General features: G+C 46.4%; 1 protein-coding gene across 1 annotated transcript in view; it reads right to left on the reverse strand.

Annotated features, from left to right (window-relative positions):
* LOC118358227 (eIF-2-alpha kinase activator GCN1) overlaps positions 1-23,927 on the reverse strand; it is a 42,568-nt gene that overhangs the window by 10,169 nt on the left and 8,472 nt on the right. The window contains exons 23-53 of the mRNA XM_035735801.2: positions 23,802-23,915; positions 23,501-23,699; positions 23,193-23,345; positions 22,898-23,079; positions 21,792-21,872; positions 21,220-21,363; positions 20,707-20,831; positions 20,334-20,523; positions 20,136-20,206; positions 19,844-20,009; positions 19,492-19,686; positions 11,976-12,222; positions 11,747-11,868; positions 11,475-11,589; positions 11,153-11,332; positions 10,800-11,020; positions 10,614-10,682; positions 10,176-10,511; positions 9,949-10,091; positions 9,023-9,140; positions 8,690-8,905; positions 4,577-4,741; positions 4,266-4,427; positions 4,053-4,145; positions 3,753-3,896; positions 3,292-3,561; positions 1,597-1,710; positions 1,250-1,480; positions 816-1,009; positions 553-667; positions 10-106 (exon numbers count right to left, since the gene is read on the reverse strand). Coding sequence (XP_035591694.1) covers positions 10-106; positions 553-667; positions 816-1,009; positions 1,250-1,480; positions 1,597-1,710; positions 3,292-3,561; positions 3,753-3,896; positions 4,053-4,145; positions 4,266-4,427; positions 4,577-4,741; positions 8,690-8,905; positions 9,023-9,140; positions 9,949-10,091; positions 10,176-10,511; positions 10,614-10,682; positions 10,800-11,020; positions 11,153-11,332; positions 11,475-11,589; positions 11,747-11,868; positions 11,976-12,222; positions 19,492-19,686; positions 19,844-20,009; positions 20,136-20,206; positions 20,334-20,523; positions 20,707-20,831; positions 21,220-21,363; positions 21,792-21,872; positions 22,898-23,079; positions 23,193-23,345; positions 23,501-23,699; positions 23,802-23,915 — 4,972 coding nt within the window. The remainder of the gene's footprint in view (positions 1-9; positions 107-552; positions 668-815; positions 1,010-1,249; positions 1,481-1,596; positions 1,711-3,291; positions 3,562-3,752; positions 3,897-4,052; positions 4,146-4,265; positions 4,428-4,576; positions 4,742-8,689; positions 8,906-9,022; positions 9,141-9,948; positions 10,092-10,175; positions 10,512-10,613; positions 10,683-10,799; positions 11,021-11,152; positions 11,333-11,474; positions 11,590-11,746; positions 11,869-11,975; positions 12,223-19,491; positions 19,687-19,843; positions 20,010-20,135; positions 20,207-20,333; positions 20,524-20,706; positions 20,832-21,219; positions 21,364-21,791; positions 21,873-22,897; positions 23,080-23,192; positions 23,346-23,500; positions 23,700-23,801; positions 23,916-23,927) is intronic.

Below are 23,927 nucleotides of genomic sequence, written 5' to 3' on the forward strand. Positions count from 1 at the left end.
AATTCTTACCCAGGACATGCTGGAGCAACACACTCCTCAGATCCTCTTCAGACAGGAAGGCACACAGCTCTCCTAAACAACCTGCTGAGGACATGCGTGTAGCATCCTACACACACACAAAGTTAGAACTAAATGATTCTATATAAGGCTTTCATACACACTGGCTGATAAGGAGGCCTAAAAACCCCTTTCATTAAGCCACATCCTGCCTTGACTGACGGAAGTCTAGTTCGATCAGAGGTAAAAACTAAACATAGCACTCTGAAAGATCCTTTCATTGAAACATGGAGCTGAATATGTCCTTATCAAATCAAATCTTATTGGTCACATACACGGGTTTAGCAGATGTTATTGCAGGTGTACCGAAATGCTTATGCCAGGTTCAGTATTGCAGGGCTACAATATATTTAGCTAGCAAGATTAAACGGAAAGTTTTATACTCAATTCTAGCAATTACCATTGAGAGACAGAAGGGGGGGTATCAGTAGACTGCCTAAAAAACATATGTTGCATTCACACATGCTTAGTCAGTGTATCTGCTTGTAAACATACCTCATCATGACCCAGCATACTCAGCAATGTGGTGGTGATGTTTTTCCTGATGGCTGGGTCAACCTTTGACCCTGCTCCCTGGATGACGAATCGTAAGGCTTGTAGCATGGTCTCCCTGAAAAAAGGGAGCAAAACACTAGGCTGATTGATTGAATCTAATCAATCCCCCCAAAAATCCTAAATGAGAGGAATCCTATATGGAACTGATCACTACTCTTCACATTGTGTTTCTCAGTTACCCAGAATTCCCTGGTTTTGCATACCTGACTCCTGAGTCCTCAGCATTGTGGATGGCAGAGAGCTGCTCTGTAAATAGGGGGTCCACCTTGCTGTGGATGGAGACCAGCTGGCCCAGGGCCTCAGCAGCCTTCAGCCTGACCGCCCGGCTAGAGTCCTGCAGAGCCTTCAGGAAGGTGGTCTGGAGCTGGGGCAGGAAGGGCTTCAGGGCTATGCCTACCTGGAGACAGGGGCAGAGCAACAGGTTCAGGACCAGAGCAAGATGCCAACCATTCTTCCAGCAGGGAGGAAACAACAGGATTGTGTTTAGTGGGCACAAAATGGGAAAACGTTGAGAAAAAAAAAATCGTATTTTTGGATTATTTCATTTATTAACCACATTTCAAAATGTTTCTCCTGTCTCCCATTTTGTGCTTACCAAACGAAACCTTTAACCTCAAAATCAAAAGCAGACACTCACCTTGGCCAGCAGCAGGGTGAGTGTCTCTAGCAGAGAGGTCTTCACGCTCCAGGCAAAGCGGTCTCCCAGGATACGGATGAGCGGTCCAGTGATGTTGACCACAGACGGTCGCAGAGCCTCAGAGGAGGTCAGCTTGATGACTCCTCCCAGCGCTTTGGCCGCCTCCTCTTTCTGCTCAGGACTGCCTGTCAACACTCCTTCCCTCAACACTGGCAGGATGCAGGTCACACCCTGGGGAAGAGGGAAAGAGGAGAGAGAGTTAGAGGAGAGGAGAGAGCCAAAAGATATATCAAAACTAGTCAGCTTGAGGATGTGACTGTACATGTCAAGAGGAGAGAGAGGCCTACCTTTTTGGGAAGACAGAACCCAGGCAGGTGCTGACCCTTAACGTCTACTGCCACTGACCGGATGTCTCTGTGCAGGTCGTCAATCAGAGCCAGCTGGCTGCCAGCGTCCAGTTTCTACAAAAACGAACTAGAGTTTAACATGACCTCACACATCAATACATACAGTGGCAAGAAAAAGTATGTGAACCCTTTGGAATTACCTGGATTTCTGCATGAATTTGTCATCATTCCTGATCTGATCTTGATCCAAGTCACAAGAATGGACAAACACAGTGTGCTTAAACTAATAACACAAATGTTATGTCTATATTGAATACATAATTTAAACATTTACAGTGTAGGTTGTAAAAAGTATGTGAACCCCTAGGATAATGACCAAAGGCTAATTGGAGTCAGGAGTCAGTTAACCTGGAGTCCAATCAATGAGATGAGATTGGAGATGTTGGTTAGAGCTGCCTTGCCCTATAAAAAACACTCACCAAATTTGAGTTTGCATTTCACAAGAAACATTTCCTGATATGAACCATGCCTCAAACAAAGGAGATCTCAGAATTGTTGCCTTGCATAAAGCTGGAAAGGGTTACAAAAGTATCTCTAAAAGCCTTGATGTTCATCAGTCCACGGTATGACAAACTGTTTATAAATGGAGAAAGTTCAGCACTGTTGCTGCTCTCCCTAGGAGTGGCTGTCCTGCAAAGACGACTGCAAGAGCACAGCGCAGAATGCGCAATGAGGTTAAGAAGAATCCTAGAGTGTCAGCTAAAGACTTACAAAAATCTAAAATGCGTAAAACACTAAACAAGACTGGTGTTCATGGGAAGACACCACGGAAGAACCCATTGCTGTCCAAAAAAAACATTGCTGGTACGTCTGAAGTTCGCAAAAGAGCACTTGGATGTTCCACAGCACTACTGGCAAAATATTCTGTGTATACATGAAACATAAAGTTGTGTTGTTTGGAAGAAACACAAGCTCATCAAAACCTCATCCCAACTGTAAAGTATGGTGGAGGGAGCATCATGGTTTGGGGCTGTTTTGCTGCCTCAGGGCCTGGACAGCTTGCTATCATCCACAGAAAAATAATTCCCAAGTTTATCAAGACATTTTGTAGGAGAATGTTAGACTATCTGTCCCTCAATTGAAGCTCAACAGAAGTTGGGTGATGCAACAGGACAACGACCCAAAACACAGAAGTAAATCAACAACAATGGCTTCAACAGAAGAAAATATGCTTTCTGGAGTGGCCCATTCAGAGTCCTGACCTCAACCCGACAGAAAACGTTTGGTTGAGGTTATTGCTGGAAAAGGGTGATCAACCTGTTATTAAATCCAAGGGTTCACATACTTTTCCCACCCTACACTGTGAATGTTTACACGGTGTGTTCAATAAAGACATGAAAACGTATAATTGTTTGTGTGTTATTAGATTAAGCAGACTGTTTGTCTATTGTTGTAACTTAGATGAAGAACAGATCAAATTTTATGACCCATTTATGCAGAAATCCAGGTCATTCTAAAGGGTTCACATACTTGTTCTTGCCACTGTACTATGTTACTTAACCAGATTACCTAGTGGCTATTGGTTATCTATGAAATCAATGCTGCATAACGATCCACAACACAACTGTATGACTTCAGTTAACCCAGACAAACCCATTCCTAGTTCCTGTAATGCTCTTGGTGCCAACTGCTAACCTTGGTGATGGAGTTGATGGCGTCCCAGCTCTGCACCAGGACCTCAGGGTTGGAGTCATTGAGCAGGCGGATGAGGCCTGACAGCAGGTTGCGTGTGTGGGCGCTGTAATCCAGGCGGGTGCGGGAGAAGTATCCGTTGAGGATGGTGGCGGCGGCCTGTCTGAGGCCGGCATCCGGTGACCTGGTGGCCTCTAGCAAGTCCTCGATGATGATACGCTGACCCACCTCATCTTCCACAGACAGGATCACTGCCTGGCAGCTGGCCAGCTCCTGAAGGAGAGGCGCGGGGGGTAATATAAACCTGGGGACATACCTATCATCTACGGACCACAACTGCCCACTAAGAACCACTGTAATATTATCCCAAGACGATGACTGTTACGACCACCGACAATTAAAGTAGTGCCCCTGCACTTGGAACTCCTTTATAACCATCTTGTAATCATGAATGCTGTTGTTACCTGCTGCCCCTCCTCTGTTCCCAGCTTGTCTTTCAGAGAGGAGTAGAGGGCAGGCAGGATGACCCCCAGGTGGCGTGTCAGAGCATCTCCAGCCACAGCAGACAGGAAGGCCAGCACGCGCGTGTTCACAGGAGGAGCAGTGAGCTGACAGGGGAGAGGAGAGCATTCATACGCAGAACTACACTCAAACTATAAAAGACTTTAAAAACATTTAAGCATCAGGAAAAGTGGTATATAATCCAATAATGATCACAGAGATGAACCATTGTTAGTAGAGTGTGTAATGTTTGGACAGCTCACCTTGGGCACCAGGTAGGGCAGCACAGAGCGGCTCTTCACTGCCATCACCTGTTTCAGACCGTCCAGAGCAAACTCTGCAGTCTCCTCATCATCCTGCACACAGAAACATTAACATTAGAAGGACAGGAGAGAGAGTATTACTGCGTGGATACAGAGGAATGTTAGCGGTAAAGTGGATTCGTGTGTGTATTTGTATGTGAGTGTGCGTCTCACCAACTGTTTGAGCAGGGCAGGCAGGATGTCGTCCAGGGCCTGGTGACCGATGGTGGCGTGGAGCTGCTCAAAGGTTTTGGCTGCAGCCTCTCGTACCTCCTCCAGGGGGTCACACAGAGCCTTCCTCACGGTGGGGACCAGGGACTCAGAGAATATCAGCACCTGGAAACATACACGCATTGTGACCTTGCTTCTCTGCCATGGGATCACTTCACAACACAACCCTTCTATGTATACTCATCTGAAGGGACTTCCAGGTTAAATAATGAATGAATTTTAAAAAGTGACCAGGTATGTGTTGAGGTACTGACCGCGTCCCTGCTGGTGGACTTCATGATCTCACTCAGACCGATGCACACGCCCTGCCTCTCATCACTCTTCTCGGAGCGCAGACCCTCCTCCAGGATAGGAATGATCTCTGGGAGGATCTTCTCTCCCAGCTTACGGACCAGGTCTCCAAGTGTCCTTGCAGCAATCTAGAACACACAGAGAAGCCACATTCAGTAACCCAGGGATCAGAAGCAGGAGAGAACACAGAATCCAAACACTCAAATTCAGACAAAAGTGTAGAATACTATAATTCAGTAATAAAAGAAGACTGAATTGTCTTAGTGTGACTAATGTACATGACAAAAGAGAGATAGACGAAGGGGATCAAATCGAATTGTATTCATCACATGCTTCGTAAACAGATGTAGGCTAACAGTGAAATGCTTACTTACGGGCCCTTCCCTACAATGCAGAGAGAAAGAAAATAGAGAAATAATAGAAAAGTAGAAAAGAAACATGTAATAAATACACAATGAGTAATGATAACTTGGCAATATACATGGGGTACCAGTACAGAGTGGATGTGAAGCGGTTCACGGTAAATGAGGTAAATATGTACATCTAACTAGGAATAAAGTGACAGATAATAACGAGTAGCAGGAGCAAATGTTATGAGTCAAAAAAGTTAGTTAAATAGTTAACCATTGACCCATTTTGCACTAACTATTTAGCAATCTTATGGCTTGGGGTTAGAAACTGACTCGGTGCATTGGGGCAGCTTGCCAAGCGGTAGCAGAGAGCACGATCTATGACCTGGGTCGTGCGAGTCTGATAATTCTTAGGGTCTTCCTCTGACACCGCCTGGTATAAAGCTCCTGGATGGCAGGGAGCTCCGTCCCAGTGATGCACTGGGCCGAACGCACTAACCTCTGTAGCGCCTTGTGGTTGGATGCTAAGCAGTTGCCATACCAAGCGGTGATGCAGCCAGTCAAGAGGCTCTCATTGGGGCAGCTGTAGAATTTGAGGATGAGGGCCCATGCCAAATCTTTTCACCCTCCTGAGGGGGAAGAGGCATTGTCGTGCTCTTTTATCAACTGTGTTGGTGTGTGCGAACCATAATAGATTCCTAGTATATGGACACAGAGGAATTTGAAGCTCTCGAACCGCTCCACTACAGCCCCGTCGGTCTGAATGGTGGTGTGCTCTGCCCTTCCGTTTCCTTTAGTCCATGATCAGCTCCTTTGTCTTGCTGACGTTGAGGGAGAGGTTGTCCTTGTACCACCCTACAGGGTCTCAGTTTTATCGTCGTTGATCAGGCCTACCACCGTTGTGTTGTCAGCCGGGTTGATGAGGCTGGGGGTGTGTCCAGCCTCATTCCTCTTGTCCATAATCAAGTCAATAATCAGCTTGTTTGTTTGCTAACGTTGAGAGAGAGAGGTTGTTTACCTGGCACCACGCCGTCACAGTGCCTACCTCATCCCTGTAGGCTGATCTCGTTGTTGTTGGTCATCTGGCCTACTACTGTTGTGTCGTAAGCGAACTTGATGATAGAGTCTGGGTCGGCAGCCTTGCGAGTAGGGCTAACCCTAATTAGTTGACCGGTCGATTGTTTGGTCGATGGGATGTTGTTCAACAAAAGCAAACAAAAGCAAAATATATATCTATATTTTTTATGGCACATAAGACTGTCTTATTCGTGCCCATCTCAGTGAACTAATCCATTGCAGAGGCTGTGGTGAGGGCACAGTCCAAGAAGGGGTGTGGCAGCACAATGCACGTCTCTCCAGAACGCGCTCTCTCCCACCAATTTGTGCACATGCATTGTTTCATAGCTTCATTGTGTGAATTGTTTGGGTTTGATTGTTAGTGTATATCAATTCCCCATGACATATATAGGTAGTACACTTACCCTTAAATGCTATCATTTCAAATCTACAATGTTTGTTTGGTTACGGTAATATCTGTTAATGCACTCAATATATTATTATTACAGTCTTTCCGTTCTCATTGTCAGTGGAAACGTTGTTTGCAGAGCGCTCAACCTAGGCTACACTTGTGAGAAACAAGTTTTGGTTTATTTCATACCATTTACGAGTTGACAATTTAGTCAATATTTTGTTTGGAGTGCTCCTGTTAATGTTGAGTAAGGACGCGCACCTGATTACGCATAGAATTAGACCTACAGGATTCCTGGCCTGTGCACAAATATAGGCATATAAAATGTGCCTATTTGGGGGATCTGATAGGTTTTCTGATTGGCTTTATGCAGCACCACTGAGGAGTGGAGCTTCTCAAAGTAACATTTTCTTCGGCTCAAACAGCAAGCAAACAGTCCGTTTTTACCTCCATGACAATAGTTCAATGTATTTTAAAATAATTTTCAGCTCTGTCCCTTTTGATAACCACTCCGTGTTTAAGAGACAAATGTCATGCTCTGGGCCCTTGAGTGGCTCCTTGAGGCGTCACTACAGACCCGGATTCAATCCCAGGCTCTGTCACAGCCCGCCGTGACCCGGAGACCCAAGAGGCGGCTCACAATTGGCCCAGCGTCGTCGGGTTTGGCCGGCCGGGATGTTCTTGTCCCATCGCGCTCTAGCAACTCCTTGTGGCGGACCGGGCGCCTGTAAAGCTAGATTTCAGTCGCCAGTTGGAAGGCGTTTCCTCCGACACATTGGTGCAGCTTAAGCAGTGCGGCTTGGTATGGTCATGTGTTCCGGAAGATGCACGGCTCTCGACCTTCACCTCTCACGAGTCCGTACGTGAGTTGCTGCAATGGTACAAGACACTACCAATTGGATATCATGAAATTGGGGAGAAAAGGTACAAAAATACACGGATCCAGCGGAAAAGTCATAAAATAGGTCTACCTGATTACTTGTCCCTTGCGCAATGGCCTACAGCTGTGTCTGTACCAAGCTCACTGGCACCATGTTGCAAATTCGGGTAGGACCTGTTAATAGTTGATACAATGTTTCAAGTTTGTTGCAGACAGGCCATGCGCAGCCAATGTGATTTATTGGATATTCATTTTTATCAGGATATTTTTCTACCTGCAGGTTGCAATGTTTTAATTTGTTAGCTTTATAGGCTATTTTTACATAGTTGGCAATAGAATTTACTTTTTAGGCTTATATAATTTTCTTTTAGATTAAATTTAGATTAATCACATGACAATGATTTTGAGATACAAACACGTTATTAGAAATAAATTAAACTGTTCAACGAAAAAAATGCATATGTAAACCATAACTGGCAAGCAGAATTAAATCAATTTAACTAGGCAAGTCAGTTAAGAACAAATTCATATTTACAATAACGGCCTACCTCAGCCAAACCCGGACGACGCTGGGCCAATTGTGCGCCGCCCTATGGGACTCCCAATAACGACCGGATGTGATACAGCCTGGATTCGAACCAGGAACTGTAGTGACGCCTCTTGCACTGAGATGCAGTGTCTTAAAAGCTGCGCCACTCAGGAGTCCCATCGGTAGAAATGGTAAGACAAATTGGCATTCCAAATGAGAAAGCTTGCCGCCGACTCATGTAGCCTATTACCAGCAACTTCCGGAAAGTAACGGCAGAATCTGCAAAAGCCAGTAGGAGCGGGAGGAGGATGGTCGGGACTGGTTAAGTTTTTTTTCTTCTGGTTATCATGATCTCTGGCTCCCTCTTAAGTAATTTGTATCTTATTGCGTCAAACAGTGCGCTTAAAGCATCAGACAAGCTCAATGCATATATAGTTGATTTTATTAAAACACATAGGGTGTGTTTATATATGGAAAAATACACGTTTTAAAATGTCGACCAATTGTTTGAAAGAACAGGCGACTTTCGGTCTACTAAGATTTTTTGGGGATCGGGGACAGCCCTGTGGTAAACTCCTCAATGTTATTGGATGAATCCAGGAACATATTCCAGTCTGTGCTAGCGAAACAGCCCTGTAGCCTAGTATCCGCGTCATCGGACCTCTTCCGTATTGAGCGTGGCACTGGTACTTCCAGCACCAAAAAAACAAACACAGAAAATAGCAGGATTGGTCAGAAGCCCGTAAAATGGCTGCAATCCATTGCAGTGCCATTCTCTCTCATTCAACAGTTGTGAGAGCAATAAAGAAACAGCTCCATACATACTAGACATCCTAGCAGTAGAGTTACCGTTCTCTTGTCGGGGCAGTCGGAGGCCAGGAAGCCAAGCAACAGAGTGAAGAGGGTGGGCAGGATCTCCCGAAGGGTGCGGGGTGTGTTGGACACCACAATCTTCCACACGTGTAGGGAAGCCTGTCGCACCACCAACTGGGTGTCTGAACGGCCCATATAGAGGCCAGACAGGACCCGGTTACGCCTCTCTCCACCCAGCGCTCCGATGATAGCCTGGGGGAGAGGAGGAAGAGGGCTCAGCACCAACACTACATACATTCAATATTATTTACTAGTCATATCAACCATTATAGAACCAACAATCTATACAGGAAAATCATGTCAGAATACCTTGTTAGACTGCGCCGTGCCAAAGTTATCGTCCTCTGAAGCGGTCTCAGTGGTCATCTTGCCTGTGACTCCTGAAATGTGGAACAGTAGGTCTCCCAGCAGCTGCACAGAGCTGAATCTGTGGTCCAGAGACAACATGGAGGCTCAGTTAAGACTTACATTTCCAAGAAAATAATTTAGTATACTATATAATGTTGCATATAATATCCAATCAAAAATTCACATTTTGACCAAAAGTGTAGATAATCCTCCAAGAAAACCATTGGTCCAAACCTCATGTCTCTATCATAACCTGTTCAAAATATACTGGCGTTTTGACCCTTGTAGGATGGTCAAAATTTGGGCAAATAAATCAATGGAAGTCAGTTATTTTTGTCGGGTCATAAATCAGGAAAATAGCATGGCGTCAGATAGGCTGGATGCTGTGCGAGAATTAAAGCTCCCGGACAGGCTTACCATTGAACTTGTCATCTTTCTTCTCAAATCCGGAGGACATAAAACAACAGACGGATTTGAGAAATAGTATTTTCATATTTAAGTATACACTGTTCATATTAATGCAAAGTTTGTGCTTTTTCACAGACGTCTCACAAAAACAAGCGTATCTCTGAAATGTCAATGGAACACTCAGCATATTTAAGCCTTTTACATTTAAATCAGCTGGTGTCGTGCTCATTTTCCCATTTGCATCTGTGGAAACAACTTCGAAGACGACGACCACAAAATGTAAAATCCTAAAAAGTTTAGCCGAGAAACCAGCACCACTGTCAACGGAGCTCGGTGCTTATTGTCGATACGTTACAGAAAGACACCACTGAAAGATTCAGAACATGAAGAATCATATTTGTCCTGGTAAAACGCAAAGTATAAACACCCACCCGACACCTTATACTATCACATAAATGATGTTTGAGTAGATGTCTAACCTAATCCTCCAGAGGTCGTCAAACAGGCCCTGTTCCAGTTCAGGCAGCAGCAGAGCGATGGCCGTCTCAGCGTACATGCTGATGATGCGCTGGCCGGCACGCAGGGCAGTGTCTCTCACATATTCATTCTCATCAGCAAGAGCCTGATAACAGAGGAGAGGGGGAGACTGGTGAGAGGTAATCACAACCAGAGAGAGGGATGGTGGTGAATGGAGAGTGCTCCCTACCTTGAGGATGCAGGGGATGATGGGGCCAACGTAGGGTGTGAACCTGTCCCCGAAGGTGAGTGGAAGGTAGATGAACATCATGATGTAACCGTCGCGGACGTGGGAGGCGATGTCCACTTTGCTGGCCGTCTGCACCACGTCTGGCATCAGCTTGTCCAGCTTCTCCACTCCCAGCCCAGCCATCACCTCAGCCAGACCTTGGGCAGCTCCAGAGCGGTCCACAGAGCTCTGCTCAGATGCCAGGGTCTCCATGAGCCAGGGAAGCAGGTCATCAAAGCACGACTCACCCATGCCCTTTACCATGGCACCCAGGGCCTTGGCAGACACGGTACGCACCTGGTAGAGGAGTGGAGAAGGAGTGGAGAAGGAGAGAGAGTTATCAGGTAACCAAATCACATTCACTTGTTTGTTGATGAGCTCTTCGGTACATGCACATACCTCAGGCACAGGGTCCAGCAGAGAGGCTTTGAGTCCAGGAATGACACTGGGCAGGTATGGGGACAGGTCCTGTAACAGAAAGACAACCCATTGTGTCAACCAAAAGAAACACACATAAAACAGCAGAGCATTTTAAAAGATTAATTGTAGTACAATGCAACTCAATATCCCAGTGCTGTTTTGTACCTTCTGGTCGGTGAGGGAGTACATGTTGCCGATGATCTGAGCGGCCATCTTGCGAGTGTCAGTGGAGCGGTCCTGGAAGGCCCTCTGGACGATAGGCATGATGAGGGCCAGGGAGGGGGCGTCGATGAAGTGGACAAACTTGGTGTCCAGCAGCGTCTGCAGGCAGTTCTGGGTCTTACGGGAGGGGTCAGTGAGGGCGTCCAGCAGGATAGGGGTTATGGCTGAGGGGGACAGAATATCTGTTAGTAACTATCCTGAAGTACAAATCTGAAATATTATCCTATTCATACCGCTCTGAACTGAAGTTTGTAATTTGTCTAACTAAATCTCAGAGTTTAACACAGCCCTCTTACCCAGGATCTCAGGGTTGCGGATGACAGAGCCAATCTGTCGTAGGGCCTGCTGGCCGGCATTCTGCACTTTGACATGGGAGTCAGTCAGCACCTCGGTCAGCTTGGGAACAATGCTGGGCAGGCAGGAGGACAGCTGCTTAGGGGCACAGTATGCCATGGCCCCCAGGAGTTCGACAGAACCTGGGAGGAGGAGAAGAGAGAGGGGGGGGAGAGAGGGAGCAACAGAAGCAGTAGTGGGGTGCAGAGGAAGGAAGGACAGGATAAGAGGTATGGCGGTCAGAGCTCTCTAAAAAGGCCCATGATGCTGTGGGTTGACCCTCACCTGCTTTTGTCCTCCAGGATTCCTCCTCAAGAGCCACCAGCAGGGAGGGCAGCACCAGCTTCACCCCATGGGCACTCAAGTTCCTCATCACCGCCTTGGCACAGTCATCTGACGCCTGGGAAAGGGCAGGGAGGTTAGGCAGAGCGTAATGCACAACATAAACGTGAGTGAATGTGAGAATTATTAGGTGGAAAATGAGTGTTTGGTGTGAGAGAGGAGGAAAGGCAGAGGGAGGTGGGATTGAAATGAGAAGCTGGTAATGGTCATCCTACCTCTCTGACATACTGGTTCCCGTCCCCGAAGCAGAGCAGGAGGTGAGGCAGCACGTGGACCACGTAGGGCTCAAACAGCTTCCCCAGCATGTTGCACAGCATCTCAAAGGCAAACAGAGCACCTGGAAAATAGAGAGAACTGTATAAAAGAATCAGTCACAGATAGCAGTAGAACCAACTAAACCATGGAGCCCAGCAAAGGTTAAGCAACTGGCGAGGAGTCACCAACCCTCTCTGCGTCTGAAGTTCTTCTTGTCCTGGATGGCGTCGGTCAGGGTGCTCATGATGTCCTGCTGTTTGAGGGCCAGGATGCCCAGGCCTTTGACCAGGCCTGCCAGGCCATAGGCCGCGCCCTTCCTCTCCGCGTACTTGTCACTCTCCAGCAGCAGCTGCAGCAGCTTCCGCACCATCCCCCCAGCATCCTCCCTGATGGCAGGGACCAGAGGGGGCAGGCAGCTAGCCACAGACTCCTGGACCTGAGGGAGGGAGGAGAGACGGACAAGGCAACAGTTACTACAAGCAGGCTAAGTTTTGCTCAGCTGAGGCCAATGTGACCATGTAAAGGCATTCCATTGTAAAGGTCAATGCATATAGGTTATAGAAAGATGTTTATATTTCAAGATGAAACATATAAAATAATAATGGGAGGGACTTTACCAGAGAAAGCTTGGTGGTCATATGCACATCCTTAAAAAACGGAGTTGGGGGGGTTGGAGGGACGCCATGTGCGACTGACGTGTTTTCTGTTTGCTCCCGTGGTATTCTTAAAGTTCATGTGAATTTTGCAGCAGAACCGTATTTATTTTCAAATATTAGTTTGGTGATCCCTTTACGTAAAAACCAAGACTACTTTGCTTTCTAATGTCAGCATGTCGACGAAACATAAGGCCAAAAACATGACTTGAGAAAACCTGGCCTACAAGACCCACTCTCATCACCGCCCTCTCCTGAGTCGGAGGGCCCGGGGACTCATACTTTACCCGGGGGTGTGGCTTGGCCTGGCGGCACTGAAATGAACATTCAAGGCCATCAAACTACTACGCTTCGAGATAGTTGAAATGAAAACGGAGGTAGTTGCTACAATTGAGGCCCGAATACAGGAGGTTTCTGATACTTTAAAAGCAGATCTAACCATCCTGCGGAACGAGACGGTGCCAGCAATCACATCACTCAAAACAACAACGGCGTCGCACACTACAACGATTGCAGCACTGGAGACCTCCGCTACTAATGTCTCTGACTTAACTACATCCCTGGAGGCTGACGTGAAACGCCTAGCTGCGGATCTGAAAAAGGTGAAGGAGAGCTGTGTGAGTTTAGAGGGATTCTCTAGCCACAATAACCTGAGACTTGTATCGGCCCCAGAGTCAGCGGAAATGCCTCGCGCCACAGATTTAGTTTCTGGGCTGCTGAAGGATGTTCTTGCCTTAGATGAGAAGCCCCTGATTGATCGAGCCCACCGGTCGCTGCGCCCAAAGCCCCGGGATGGTGAGAGGCCCCGTGACATAATTCTTCGAGTGCACTTTTTCCATGAGAAGATTGGGAATTCTCCGACGAGCCCGCAATACCACTCTGAGCTTTCAAGGACAGAGCTTCTCCATCTACCAGGACTATTCCCCTACTGTTTCCAGGCAGCGCGCAACTGTTGCTTGCGAACTGTGGATAGTAAGTAGCCCACCCGTGGTACAATTATGTTTAGTTATAACATTGTAACATACTAGTCTTGTATAGTTGGGGAGTTGGCGCAACCCATTCAGGCTTATTTGATGTGATCTAATGTTTTGATCATCTAGTGTGCGTTCCTTACAAGCATTCAGTCATTTTAATTTCATTGTATTAAGGTTTTACTTGACTCATTTGTTTCTAGGCTGTCTCGTTCACATTTTCATTTTGTTTACATAGTGTCTCAAAATATTTTTGGTTATTTGTTTACTGCATGGGTTTGCACCGACCCAGTAAACAGTAAACAGTAAATGTTCCGAGGCTACATGTTTTTGGGGGTCTTCATGTTTTTGGGGGTCTTCATTTCAATTTTAAAGGTTTTGAGCATCATTTATGCCCAGCAAACGTTCAACGTAGTTTGCACACTTAGTTTTTTGGTCTTGGTTGTAAGTTGTCGCAGCGTCAAACTAGACAAACAATTTTTTTTAATGATTGTCTTACTACGATTTGCTTACTTCAAATGAGGTTTTTGGTTGAGAGCCTTTTTTTATTTTATTTATTTTCTCTCTCAATGCCTGTTATAAGACTGGGAATATAATTATATACATTTACAAGTGGTGCTTTTGTCATTTTGTTTGCACAAGGGATTCACTTTTAATTTCTCTCTCTTTTTGCTGCTTGATCCACTAACACAAAACGCGACTTTAAAGAGCGGGACTGAGGGTTTAGGTTTAAAACCGCACTCTCACAGACATATTGTGCGAAGAGAACATGTTCTATTTAGGCTTGTACCTCGTTTGGGGAGGTACTGTCTGGGATGGGGGGGGGGAGGCTGAATTGTTCAGTTCTAATATTGTCATTCTGTCTTTTTAGTGCAAATGTTACATTTCTACAAGAGACTCACTTGAGGACTGGTGTGAATTTTAGGATGCGTAGGGACTGGGTTGGTCAAGGGTTCCACTCAAACTTTCATAGTAAATCAAGAGGTGCTGCTATTTTGGTTGATAAATCTACTCCCTTCGTAGCTTGAGGTTATTGCTGATCCTAAGGGACGATATGTCATAGTAACCGGTAAACGGTTTTCTACCCTTCTTGTTTAGGTTAGTGTTTATGCTCCCAGTTGGGATGACAAGTTCAATTTCTTCCTTTTGATCTGCTATACCCAATTTAGATTATCATTTGTTGATTTTAGGGGGGGGATTTCAACTGTACAAAGTCCTCACGAAGAACTACTGGCCCATCTAAATGTGCCCTACTTATTCAAATCTTTTCTTCAGAAATATGCTATGTTTGAGGCCTGGCGTTTCCTACACCCTACAGATAGACAGTATTCCTTTTATTCTCATGTTCATCAAACATTCATCAAGCATTGAATACTTCTTTTTGGACAAAAAACTTCTGCCTAACCTTCGACGGTGTACTTACGAGAGTATTGTTATTTCTGACATTCACTGTTAGCGCTTGAACTAGTTTCCCCAGCGACCTGTGTTATCAATGGTGTCCATTTTACTCTCAGATAAGGAGTTTGTCAATTTCATTTCTTCTGAAATCACCTTATTCCTAGAAACTAATTCATGTATGAATTATGTCCTGCTCCACCATATGGGAGTCTCTCAAAGCATACCTACGTGGCCAAATTATTTCTTATACAGCCAACCAAAACAAAGTTCGCTCTCAGTGACTTCGGGACCTGAGCGAGTCCATAGCCACATTGGATGAGAAGTATGCTACAGATCCTTCCTCTGATCTACATCAAATCTGAATTTGATGAGCTTTCTACCAGGCAAGCTGAACAGTTACTCTTGCGAGCTCGGTACAGAGTGTATGAACAAGGCGATAAGGCCAGTAAACTCCTTGCACATCAGATCCGTAAATCTCTGCGCTATACACCTCTGAATCCCCTCAAGACCCTTTGCGGATTGATTCATTCTTTAATGGCTTGAATTGATACAATTGATACCTTCAATTGATACAGACTCCCATGACTATCTAGAAGAAGAATTTACACCTGACTAGATTGCAACAGCAGTGTCCGCAATGAAAAGTGGTAAATCACCAGGTCCGGACGGTTTTCCAACCGAATTCTACAGGACGTTTTCTGGTCTGCTTTGCCCGTTCTTATCTCGATGATTTGCAGAGTGCCTTAATACCTCAAAGCTACCGCCCAGTCTTTATCAGGCTTCAATTTCATTACTCTTAAAGAACAACAAAGACCCCCTGGAATGTGGATCCTATCGCCCAATCTCGCTTTTAAATTGTGATTACAAAATCCTAGCCAAGCTTTTAGCCATCCATATGGAAGGCTCGCTGCACCAAGTAATACACTCTGACCAGACTGGCTTTGTGAGAAATAGGCATTTGTTTTTCAATATTAGGCGCCTTATGAATATACTGTACTCCCCAGCGTCGGAGGACCCGGAGGTGGTGGTCTCACTTGATGGGGAAAAAGCTTTTGACCGCGTTGAGTGGGACTACCTAACAGCTGCCCTTTATAGATTTGGCTTTGGCCCCAAATTCATTGCGTGGATAAAGATTCTTTATTTTCCCCCATGGCTTCGTTACAGACTAACAACTTGTCCTCTGACTATTTTCCCTTGCACCGCGGATCCAGACAGGGTTGTCCACTCTCCCCCTTGTTGTTTGCTTTAGCAATCGAGCCTCTCGCCATTGCACTACGCTCTAATGATGCCATTCAAGGAATAATCAGGACGGGCTTAGAGAAGAAAGTCTCGCTATATGCTGACGACCTCCTTTTGTTTGTCTCTAACCCTGATACCCCATTGCCTCGTGCCTTATCTGTTCTTAAAAAAATTGGATCAATCTCAGGGTACAAGCTGAATCTAGGCAAGAGTGAGCTTTTTCCTGGAAATAAGGCTGCTTTAAAGTGCTCTTTTACAAGTTCTCAGTTTAGGATTGTCCGGGATCAATTCGCCTACTTGGGAGTTAAAGTGACAAGGAAATATTCAAATTTGTTACAGGAAAATTTTGTTGCTCTAGCAGACAGTTTGAAACAATCTTTTACTTTTTGGAATCCGCTACCTCTTTCTCTTATCGGAAGGAGTAATGTCATAAAAAATTAATGTGTTGCCCAAATTTTTATATTTATTTCAATGTTTACCCATTTTTATTCCAAAATCTTTTTTTTAAAGCACTGGATCAAACATTCATGTATTTTATTTGAGATGGCAAGGTACCACGGCTTGGTAGAAAACATTTACAGAAGCTTTAGCTCTACCAAATTTTCCGACATACTATTGGGCTGCAAATTTCAGAGCACTCCGTGTAAACCTGCTGTACTTTCTTCTGTGTTGTGCTCGTCTCTCCCAGTGTCCCTAGGCGAAAGGTGAGTCAACCCAATTGTAAAGCAGTCTCTTAAAATTTGAAATCAGTTTCGCTTAGCCTTTAGCCTCCGAGGCTTTTCTCCATCAGGCCCAATCAATCAGAACATTTTATTTCCTCCATCTTTGAATGATGGGGCTTTTGCCATCTGGCACTCACTAGGCATCGCCTCACTAGCCCAATTATTCTCTGATGATACATTTGCCTCTTTTGCTCAGCTACAGGTAAAGTTCAACCTCCCACCATCCCACTTTTTCCACTATCTCCAGGCGAGAAACTTTGTCAGAGCTAACACACCAGAATTTCCCCATAAGCCTGCGAATACAGCTATAGGGAGCATCTTTGAGCTGAACAAGCTTCCTAGGGGCGCAATTTCAGATGTATATGCGATCATTAATGACTTACAGAACCCTTCTTTGGTGCCTTTAAAGACTTGATGGGAAAAGGATTTGGGGGAGGAACTTGGGGAAGACGCCTGGGAATCTGTGCTGCACAGGGTGCACTCGTCCTCTTTTAGCACTAGACACGCCTCATTCAATTCAAGGTGGTTCACCGTATCCACTGGTCAGGGGCCAAACTTGGAAGAATATTCTCTGATTTTGATCCTACCTGTGTCAGATGTAAAATGGAACCAGCCACACTGTTGCATATGTTTTGGGGCTGTCATAAACTGTCAGGTTTCTGGGAATTAATATTTAAATGTTTCTCTGATATATATGACACTGTTATAGATCCTTCTCCCCTTACAGCCCTTTTTGGAGTACTGCCCATAGGTACCCACCTGTCAAGAATCCAGTCGGACACTTGCTTATAAAACTATTTTAGCTAAACGGCTAAAACTAAAGAACTGGAAGATGGCAGCTCCCCCATCTTATAAATATTGGTTGAGAGATGTGTTGTGATGTGGGAACCCCAAACTGTTAGGGAGGCTGCGAATTTTCGCAGCTTTTTGTTAAAACTCGCACAAAATTTCAACATCCTGCTACTCATGCAAGGAATATAGTAAATGCATATGATTAGTATGTGTGGATAGAAAACACTCTGGAGTCTCTAAAACTGGTTAAATTATGTATGTGGCTATAACAGAATGTGTTTAGGAGTCAAAATCCCAAGGAAAACTGTTCACAAAAAACAAAACAAAAATATCCATCCGCCAGTCTCTGAATTATTTATGGCCAGGGAAAATAGATGGAGTCCCGTTTACAATGCCTACAGCTTCCACACGATGTCGCCAGTACTGGCAATTCAGTTCTGGTTTATCCTTGGTGGGATGACGAATAGGCACTTCCTGTCTTGGGGTACACCAAAGGAAGTTATGAAAGGGAGAAAATGGACGATGATTTCAAGACTTGCTGCTATCGAATATAGATCGCCCCGTGATCAATTTGATCGATTATTAACGTTTATTAATACCTAACGGTGGTTTACAAAAGTAGTGTGAAGTGTTTTGTCAAAGTTTATAGGCAACTTTTTTTAATTTTAAAAAATGACGTTGCGTTTTGAAAAGGTGCTTTTTCCTGGATCAGACGGGCTTCATAAATGGACATTTTTGGGTATACATGGACCGATTTAATCGAAAAAAAAAGACCCAATTTTGATGTTTATGGGACATATAGGAGTGCCAACAAAGAAGCTCGTCAAAGGTAATGATGTTTTATATTTTATTTTGTGTTTTGTGTAGCGCCGGCTACGCTAATTATTTCTGTTTACGTCCCCTTTAGTTATTTTGGGGGTTGCATGCTATCAGATAATAGCTTCTCATGCTTACGCCGAAAAGCATTTTACAAATCTGACATGTTGGCTAGATTCACAACGAGTGTAGCTTTAATTGAGTACCCTGCATGTGTGTTTTAATGAAAGTTTGAGTTGTACCGAGTACTATTAGTTGGCGCTCTGAAATTTCCGCTGATTTGATCCCTGTACAGGGACAGCAGCCGTAAAAGGCTTGGGCTCCATTCCGGTCTTACTTTAAACAGTCCATCCACTGATGGCATTCCAATTAAAACTAAAATAAGTCTGTATTTGTCCCCCCTGTGACTTAAGAGTTGGAGGAGCTTCTCTCTGTGTTTTTGCTGGGGGGGCATTAAGGTCCATGTGCTTATTGATTGTGACCTGTGGATGCCTTGTTCATCTTGCCCGGTCAGAGACTAAAATGTGACCTTGTTTTTCCCAGTCTTTTATTTTTAACTTTTGTTCACGAGTACATAAAATGATGATTTTAAAGCATTGTAAACGGTTTATTGTTGGTCCAGTGGATGGTCGGTCTGTGGCCATGACTGTCTGTGAGTGGTAGCATTTCTCCACCCTTATCCCTTGACTGTTTACAGGAACAATGGTGAGGTGTTTGCTCTGTCCCTGTACTATAGATTGCCCTTTAACCTTTGTAGCCTTCTGCCTGGTGTGTTTACCTTGTCTAAAGTATGGTATCTTTAAAGCTATTTTTTGTTTAAAAAAAATAATATTATTTGTATTTTTTCCAGTTGAGTATATTATTTATATTGCTTTGTGTTGTCTTGTCTGTTTAAAATGGAAAACAAAAAGTTGCTGAACTAATGAAGGATACTTGAAAAGAACAGGTAGGCCTGCTAATGTAATATGCTTCCAACTGCCACCTTCATTGACAACGTTTTCATCCAACATAGACGAAGAGCCTTGTTGGATCGAAACCTTGTCAATAAAGGTGGTAATTGGGACCATGTTCAGTGTGTGGGCCTTTCTGTCCTTCTCAAGGATTGTTCCAGTACCTGCTGTGAGGGTGTTGAAAGGGCAGTGATGAGCTTGGCCACGATGGGTTTGACCTTGGGGTCACTCTTGTCCAGATGTTTGGCCAGAGAGCCCATTAAGATGACCACACTCTGGCGGACTGAGTCGTAGTTGGCGTCCTGGGGGGCGTCCTTCAGGAACTCCTCGAACACCGGGAGCAGGGAGCTCACATTGTCCTGGAACACAACAGGCAACACACTGCTCAGAAAGGAGACACAAAAATTGATATACTCTATTGAGTTAGTAGGAGTCCATTGAGAGAAGAGCAATTGCATTGGGTGCCAGGAGATGGGTGTGGTTGTATAGAATAAATCAAATAAACCATGTTGGTACCTTTCCGTGTGTGTTGAGGGCGGAGAGGGCAGCGTCCAGCATGCAGCGCCGCACCTCAGGGTGACGGTCATTCAGGGCGTCAGGAACAAAGAACAGGAAGAGAGGAGTGACCTGAGGCTCATCCAGGTACTGACACAACTTGTTCAGAGCCAGAGCGATGCCACACCTGCAGACACCAACACACCCTTAGACACCATGCACAAGGTGGTCCCACTTAAACACAGCAAATAAGGATCTAGAGAGTAGAATAAGAGTTGTATTGACATTGTCGAGTGGCAGAGCGTCCTCTAACCTGGCTTCCCACTGGTCAGGTGGTTGTTCAGAGATGACTCGTCCTAAAGCATCCAGGACAGGAGGAGGTCTCTGTAAAAACACAACAGTTTCACATTGACCCTGGTTCTAGCCTACAATAATACACCACTCCTGATACCCTGTGACTAGTGGCTACTCCGGAGCTGTGATAGGAGGGACACGGTGGAGGGAGACTCACATAGAGTTTCTGGTGGTAGAGCTCATTGAGCTGGCCCAGGACTATGGGGGACTGGTCGCGGTACTCGCTGATGGCGCTGGACAGAGCCTCGGCACCTGCAGTACGCACAGCCTCCTCGTGGTGGGTCACATCCCCGATGAGCAGAGAGCACAGCTCAGGGACTAGCTCCAGACACAGAGCCTGCCACAGCCTGGGGGAGAGAAGAAGGGGAGCAGAGAGGTATGGTCAGTCACAGCAGCTACGCAACATGAGATGGGAGACACGCTACTTCACAAAAGCAAAGTCACTCTGAAGAGGGGAGCTATATCCTTTATGCAAAGTATTAATATTATCTGAAAAGTATTACATGGATGGGACAACATTAGCTACTCACTTCTCAGCCAGAGTCCTTCCCTCCTCCTCCACATCAAACCTGGACACCCACAGCCTGCGGAGGACACTCAGACCACTGGCATCTGTACTTTCTGTAGGCAGAGCCATCTCCATCTCCGTCAGGCCCTGGGGGGACATTAACACACATCCAAAGACCCATGCACAGTAATTACGCACAGTACATACACACACACTAATCAAATCGCATTTATCACGTGCCTGAATACAGCAAGTGTATTAATAATGAGCCCTTTCCCAACAATTTGTTAAAGAGAACATGAACAAATTGATACAAAATAAAATAGTATAACAATAAAATAACAATAATGAGGGGTAACATTCAATACAAGGGGTAACGAGTCAGTGTGCTGGTGTACGAGGTAGTTGGGGTGAATCATTGAGGTAATGTGTACATGTAGGTAGGGTATGAAAAGCAGAAAGTCCGGGTAGCCGTTTAATGAACTGTTCAGCAGTCTTATGTCTTTGGGGTGGAAGCGGTTTCCTATTTCCTCACCCTGAGGGCAGCGTCTCTGACAGAGAAGCAGGGGGAGAGCAGAGCCTCCAGCAGGACGTCGATCTCATCCTGCTCAGCCAGAGCACAGCCCTTCTCTCCTCCTCCACTGGCACACACCGCCGTCAGACACTGGGACGCCAGCACCTGAATCACACACACACACAGTATGAACGTACGTGATAGCTCTACTGATTAGTATTTGTCTGTAAATGTGGTACAAGCATTGCCTGGCCACCCAGACTCCTTCCGGGCGTTAGTTTCTTCTCCGCAATGAGTCTGGATCCGTGTACCTCCTCGACCCTTTACCAAATGCAAACACTTGCGGGGCTGTCTGATTGGTCTATAAACCAATGGGTTGGGCCAGAGCGGTAGTTTGAAAATTCGTCATTGGCTTTGATACTCTGATTAGTTAGAGACGATCCAATCACTGATGACTGTTTTGTACAACGCCCCTCTCGCCGCCACAAACTAATTCTATGATAGAAGTCTCAGACTAAAGTATGTAGCGGCATTGGACCGAGCAGCAGAAGAATTTAGTGCGTCGTTGTCAGGCTAATAGAAGCATGGTGTACCTGCAGTCTGGGTGCTGCAGTGGAGATGACTCTGGTCAGGAGCAGCAGCATACCGAAACGAGGTAGCAGCTCAGGTCCATTCTGAGAGACAGAGACAAGAAACATATCATACAAACATAAGCCCTTTGTCAACGATAGAGTGGAGTGTTTAGGAAGAGAGGACAATATATTGATAGGAGACGCCTCAGACAATGGGAGGTGACAACTGCTAAACTTTTATTTTGGTTTTTGTATTTTGGCTCTTTTTCCTCCCCAGTTTTGATCATGTCTCATCGCTGCAACTCCCCCAACGGGCTCAGGAGGCGAAGGTCGAGTCATGCGTCCTCCGAAACATCCACCAACTTAACCCAGAAGCCAGCCGCATCAATGTGTCGGAGGAAACACTGTTCAACTGACGACCAAGGTCAACCTGCAGCCCGCCACAAGGAGTTGCTAGGGCGCGATGAGCCAAACCCTCCCCTAACCCGGACGACCCTGGGCCAAACCCTCCCCTAACCCGGACGACCCTGGGCCAAACCCTCCCCTAACCCGGACGACGCTGGGCCAAACCCTCCCATAACCCGGACCACGCTGGGCCAAACCCTCCTCTAACCCGGACCACGCTGGGCCAAACCCTCCCCTAACCCGGACGACGCTGGGCCAAACCCTCCCCTAACCCGGACGACGCTGGGCCAAACCCTCCCCTAACCCGGACGACGCTGGGCCAAACCCTCCCCTAACCCGGACGACGCTGGGCCAAACCCTCCCCTAACCCGGACCACGCTGGGCCAAACCCTCCCCTAACCCGGACCACGCTGGGCCAAACCCTCCCCTAACCCGGACCACGCTGGGCCAAACCCTCCCCTAACCCGGACCACGCGAGGCCAAACCCTCCCCTAACCCGGACCACGCGGGGCCAAACCCTCCCCTAACCCGGACGACGCTGGGCCAAACCCTCCCCTAACCCGGACCACGCTGGGTCAATTCTGCGCCGCCCTATGGTATTCATGATCACGGCCGGTTGCGATACAGCCCAGGATAGAACCTGGGGGTGACGCCTCAAGCACTGCGATGCCGTGCTTTATACCGCTGTGCCACTCGGGAGGCCCAACTTGATGAACTCTTACCTCATCGATGAGTATATCTGTAGTATCAACCTCGGCGCGGAGTTGAGCGTGCACATTGATGACCTGCAGGGCACGGACCTGCATGCTCTCCGTCTCCTCGGTACTGCCTGAGGAGTCCCTGAGCACGGTGTTGAGCAGGGGGAAACAGAAGGAGAAGGCTGGGGCAGACAGTGGAGCCATGTCTGAAACAACAGGATGAGCGCATTAGCTCATCTGCAGGTAATATACTTGCACTACGTCCTTGATGTGTATTTGTCACTATTGTCTCGCCCTCTCCCTGCGTGTGTGTCCTCACCACCACCCTTGCCCTCTCTGTGTGGGACAGTGTGCATGTGCAGCAGGCCGACAGTGCGCTGGGTGGCTGTATCTAGATCCTCCTGTCCCCAGGCCTCGTCCAGATCACACTCAGGTTTCATCAGGCGCAGCGTCACCTGGCCCACCAGCACAGCTGTGGAGAAGGCCGGGAGTAGAACATGCAGGAGGTTAGAGGAAGTTTCCTCACCGAAACTATTTACCTCTGCAGATCAGACAACTGGAGATATGTAGGTGTGTGGGCAAGAACATAGTGAGAAATAGCTCTCCCTAGTGTAGTAGTCCATGTACCCAGGTAGTGCAGCTCCTTGGAAATGAGACAGGCTCCTATGTCGAGGAAGGCCTGCTGCAGGCGTGGGGCGGCCAAGGGGGAGTGGAGGAGAGGCAGTAGGACCTGGAGGACCCCTGGGAGCTGCCAGGAGATCTGGGGAGGCTTCTGGATCAACGTTGCCTCCAGCAGACCCACCGCACACCGCAGCTCCATGTCCAACTGACAACCACACAACAATCAATCAAACAGGAATATTATTATGTCAATGTCCAGAATCTAAAGTTTGAGAAATGGGGTACGTGTTAAAATATCTAGCCGTACCCCCTGTAGTCTCTTGCGAATGGAGGACTCTTTCTCCAGCTGGGCTTGCATCATCTCCTTCTGTTTGCTGGTCAGCTGCAACTCGTCTTTGATTCCTTTCTTCTTCTTGATCTCCTAAACCACATC

The sequence above is a fragment of the Oncorhynchus keta genome, chromosome 25 (assembly GCF_023373465.1).
Source record: "Oncorhynchus keta strain PuntledgeMale-10-30-2019 chromosome 25, Oket_V2, whole genome shotgun sequence".
Taxonomy (NCBI): Eukaryota; Metazoa; Chordata; class Actinopteri; order Salmoniformes; family Salmonidae; genus Oncorhynchus; species Oncorhynchus keta.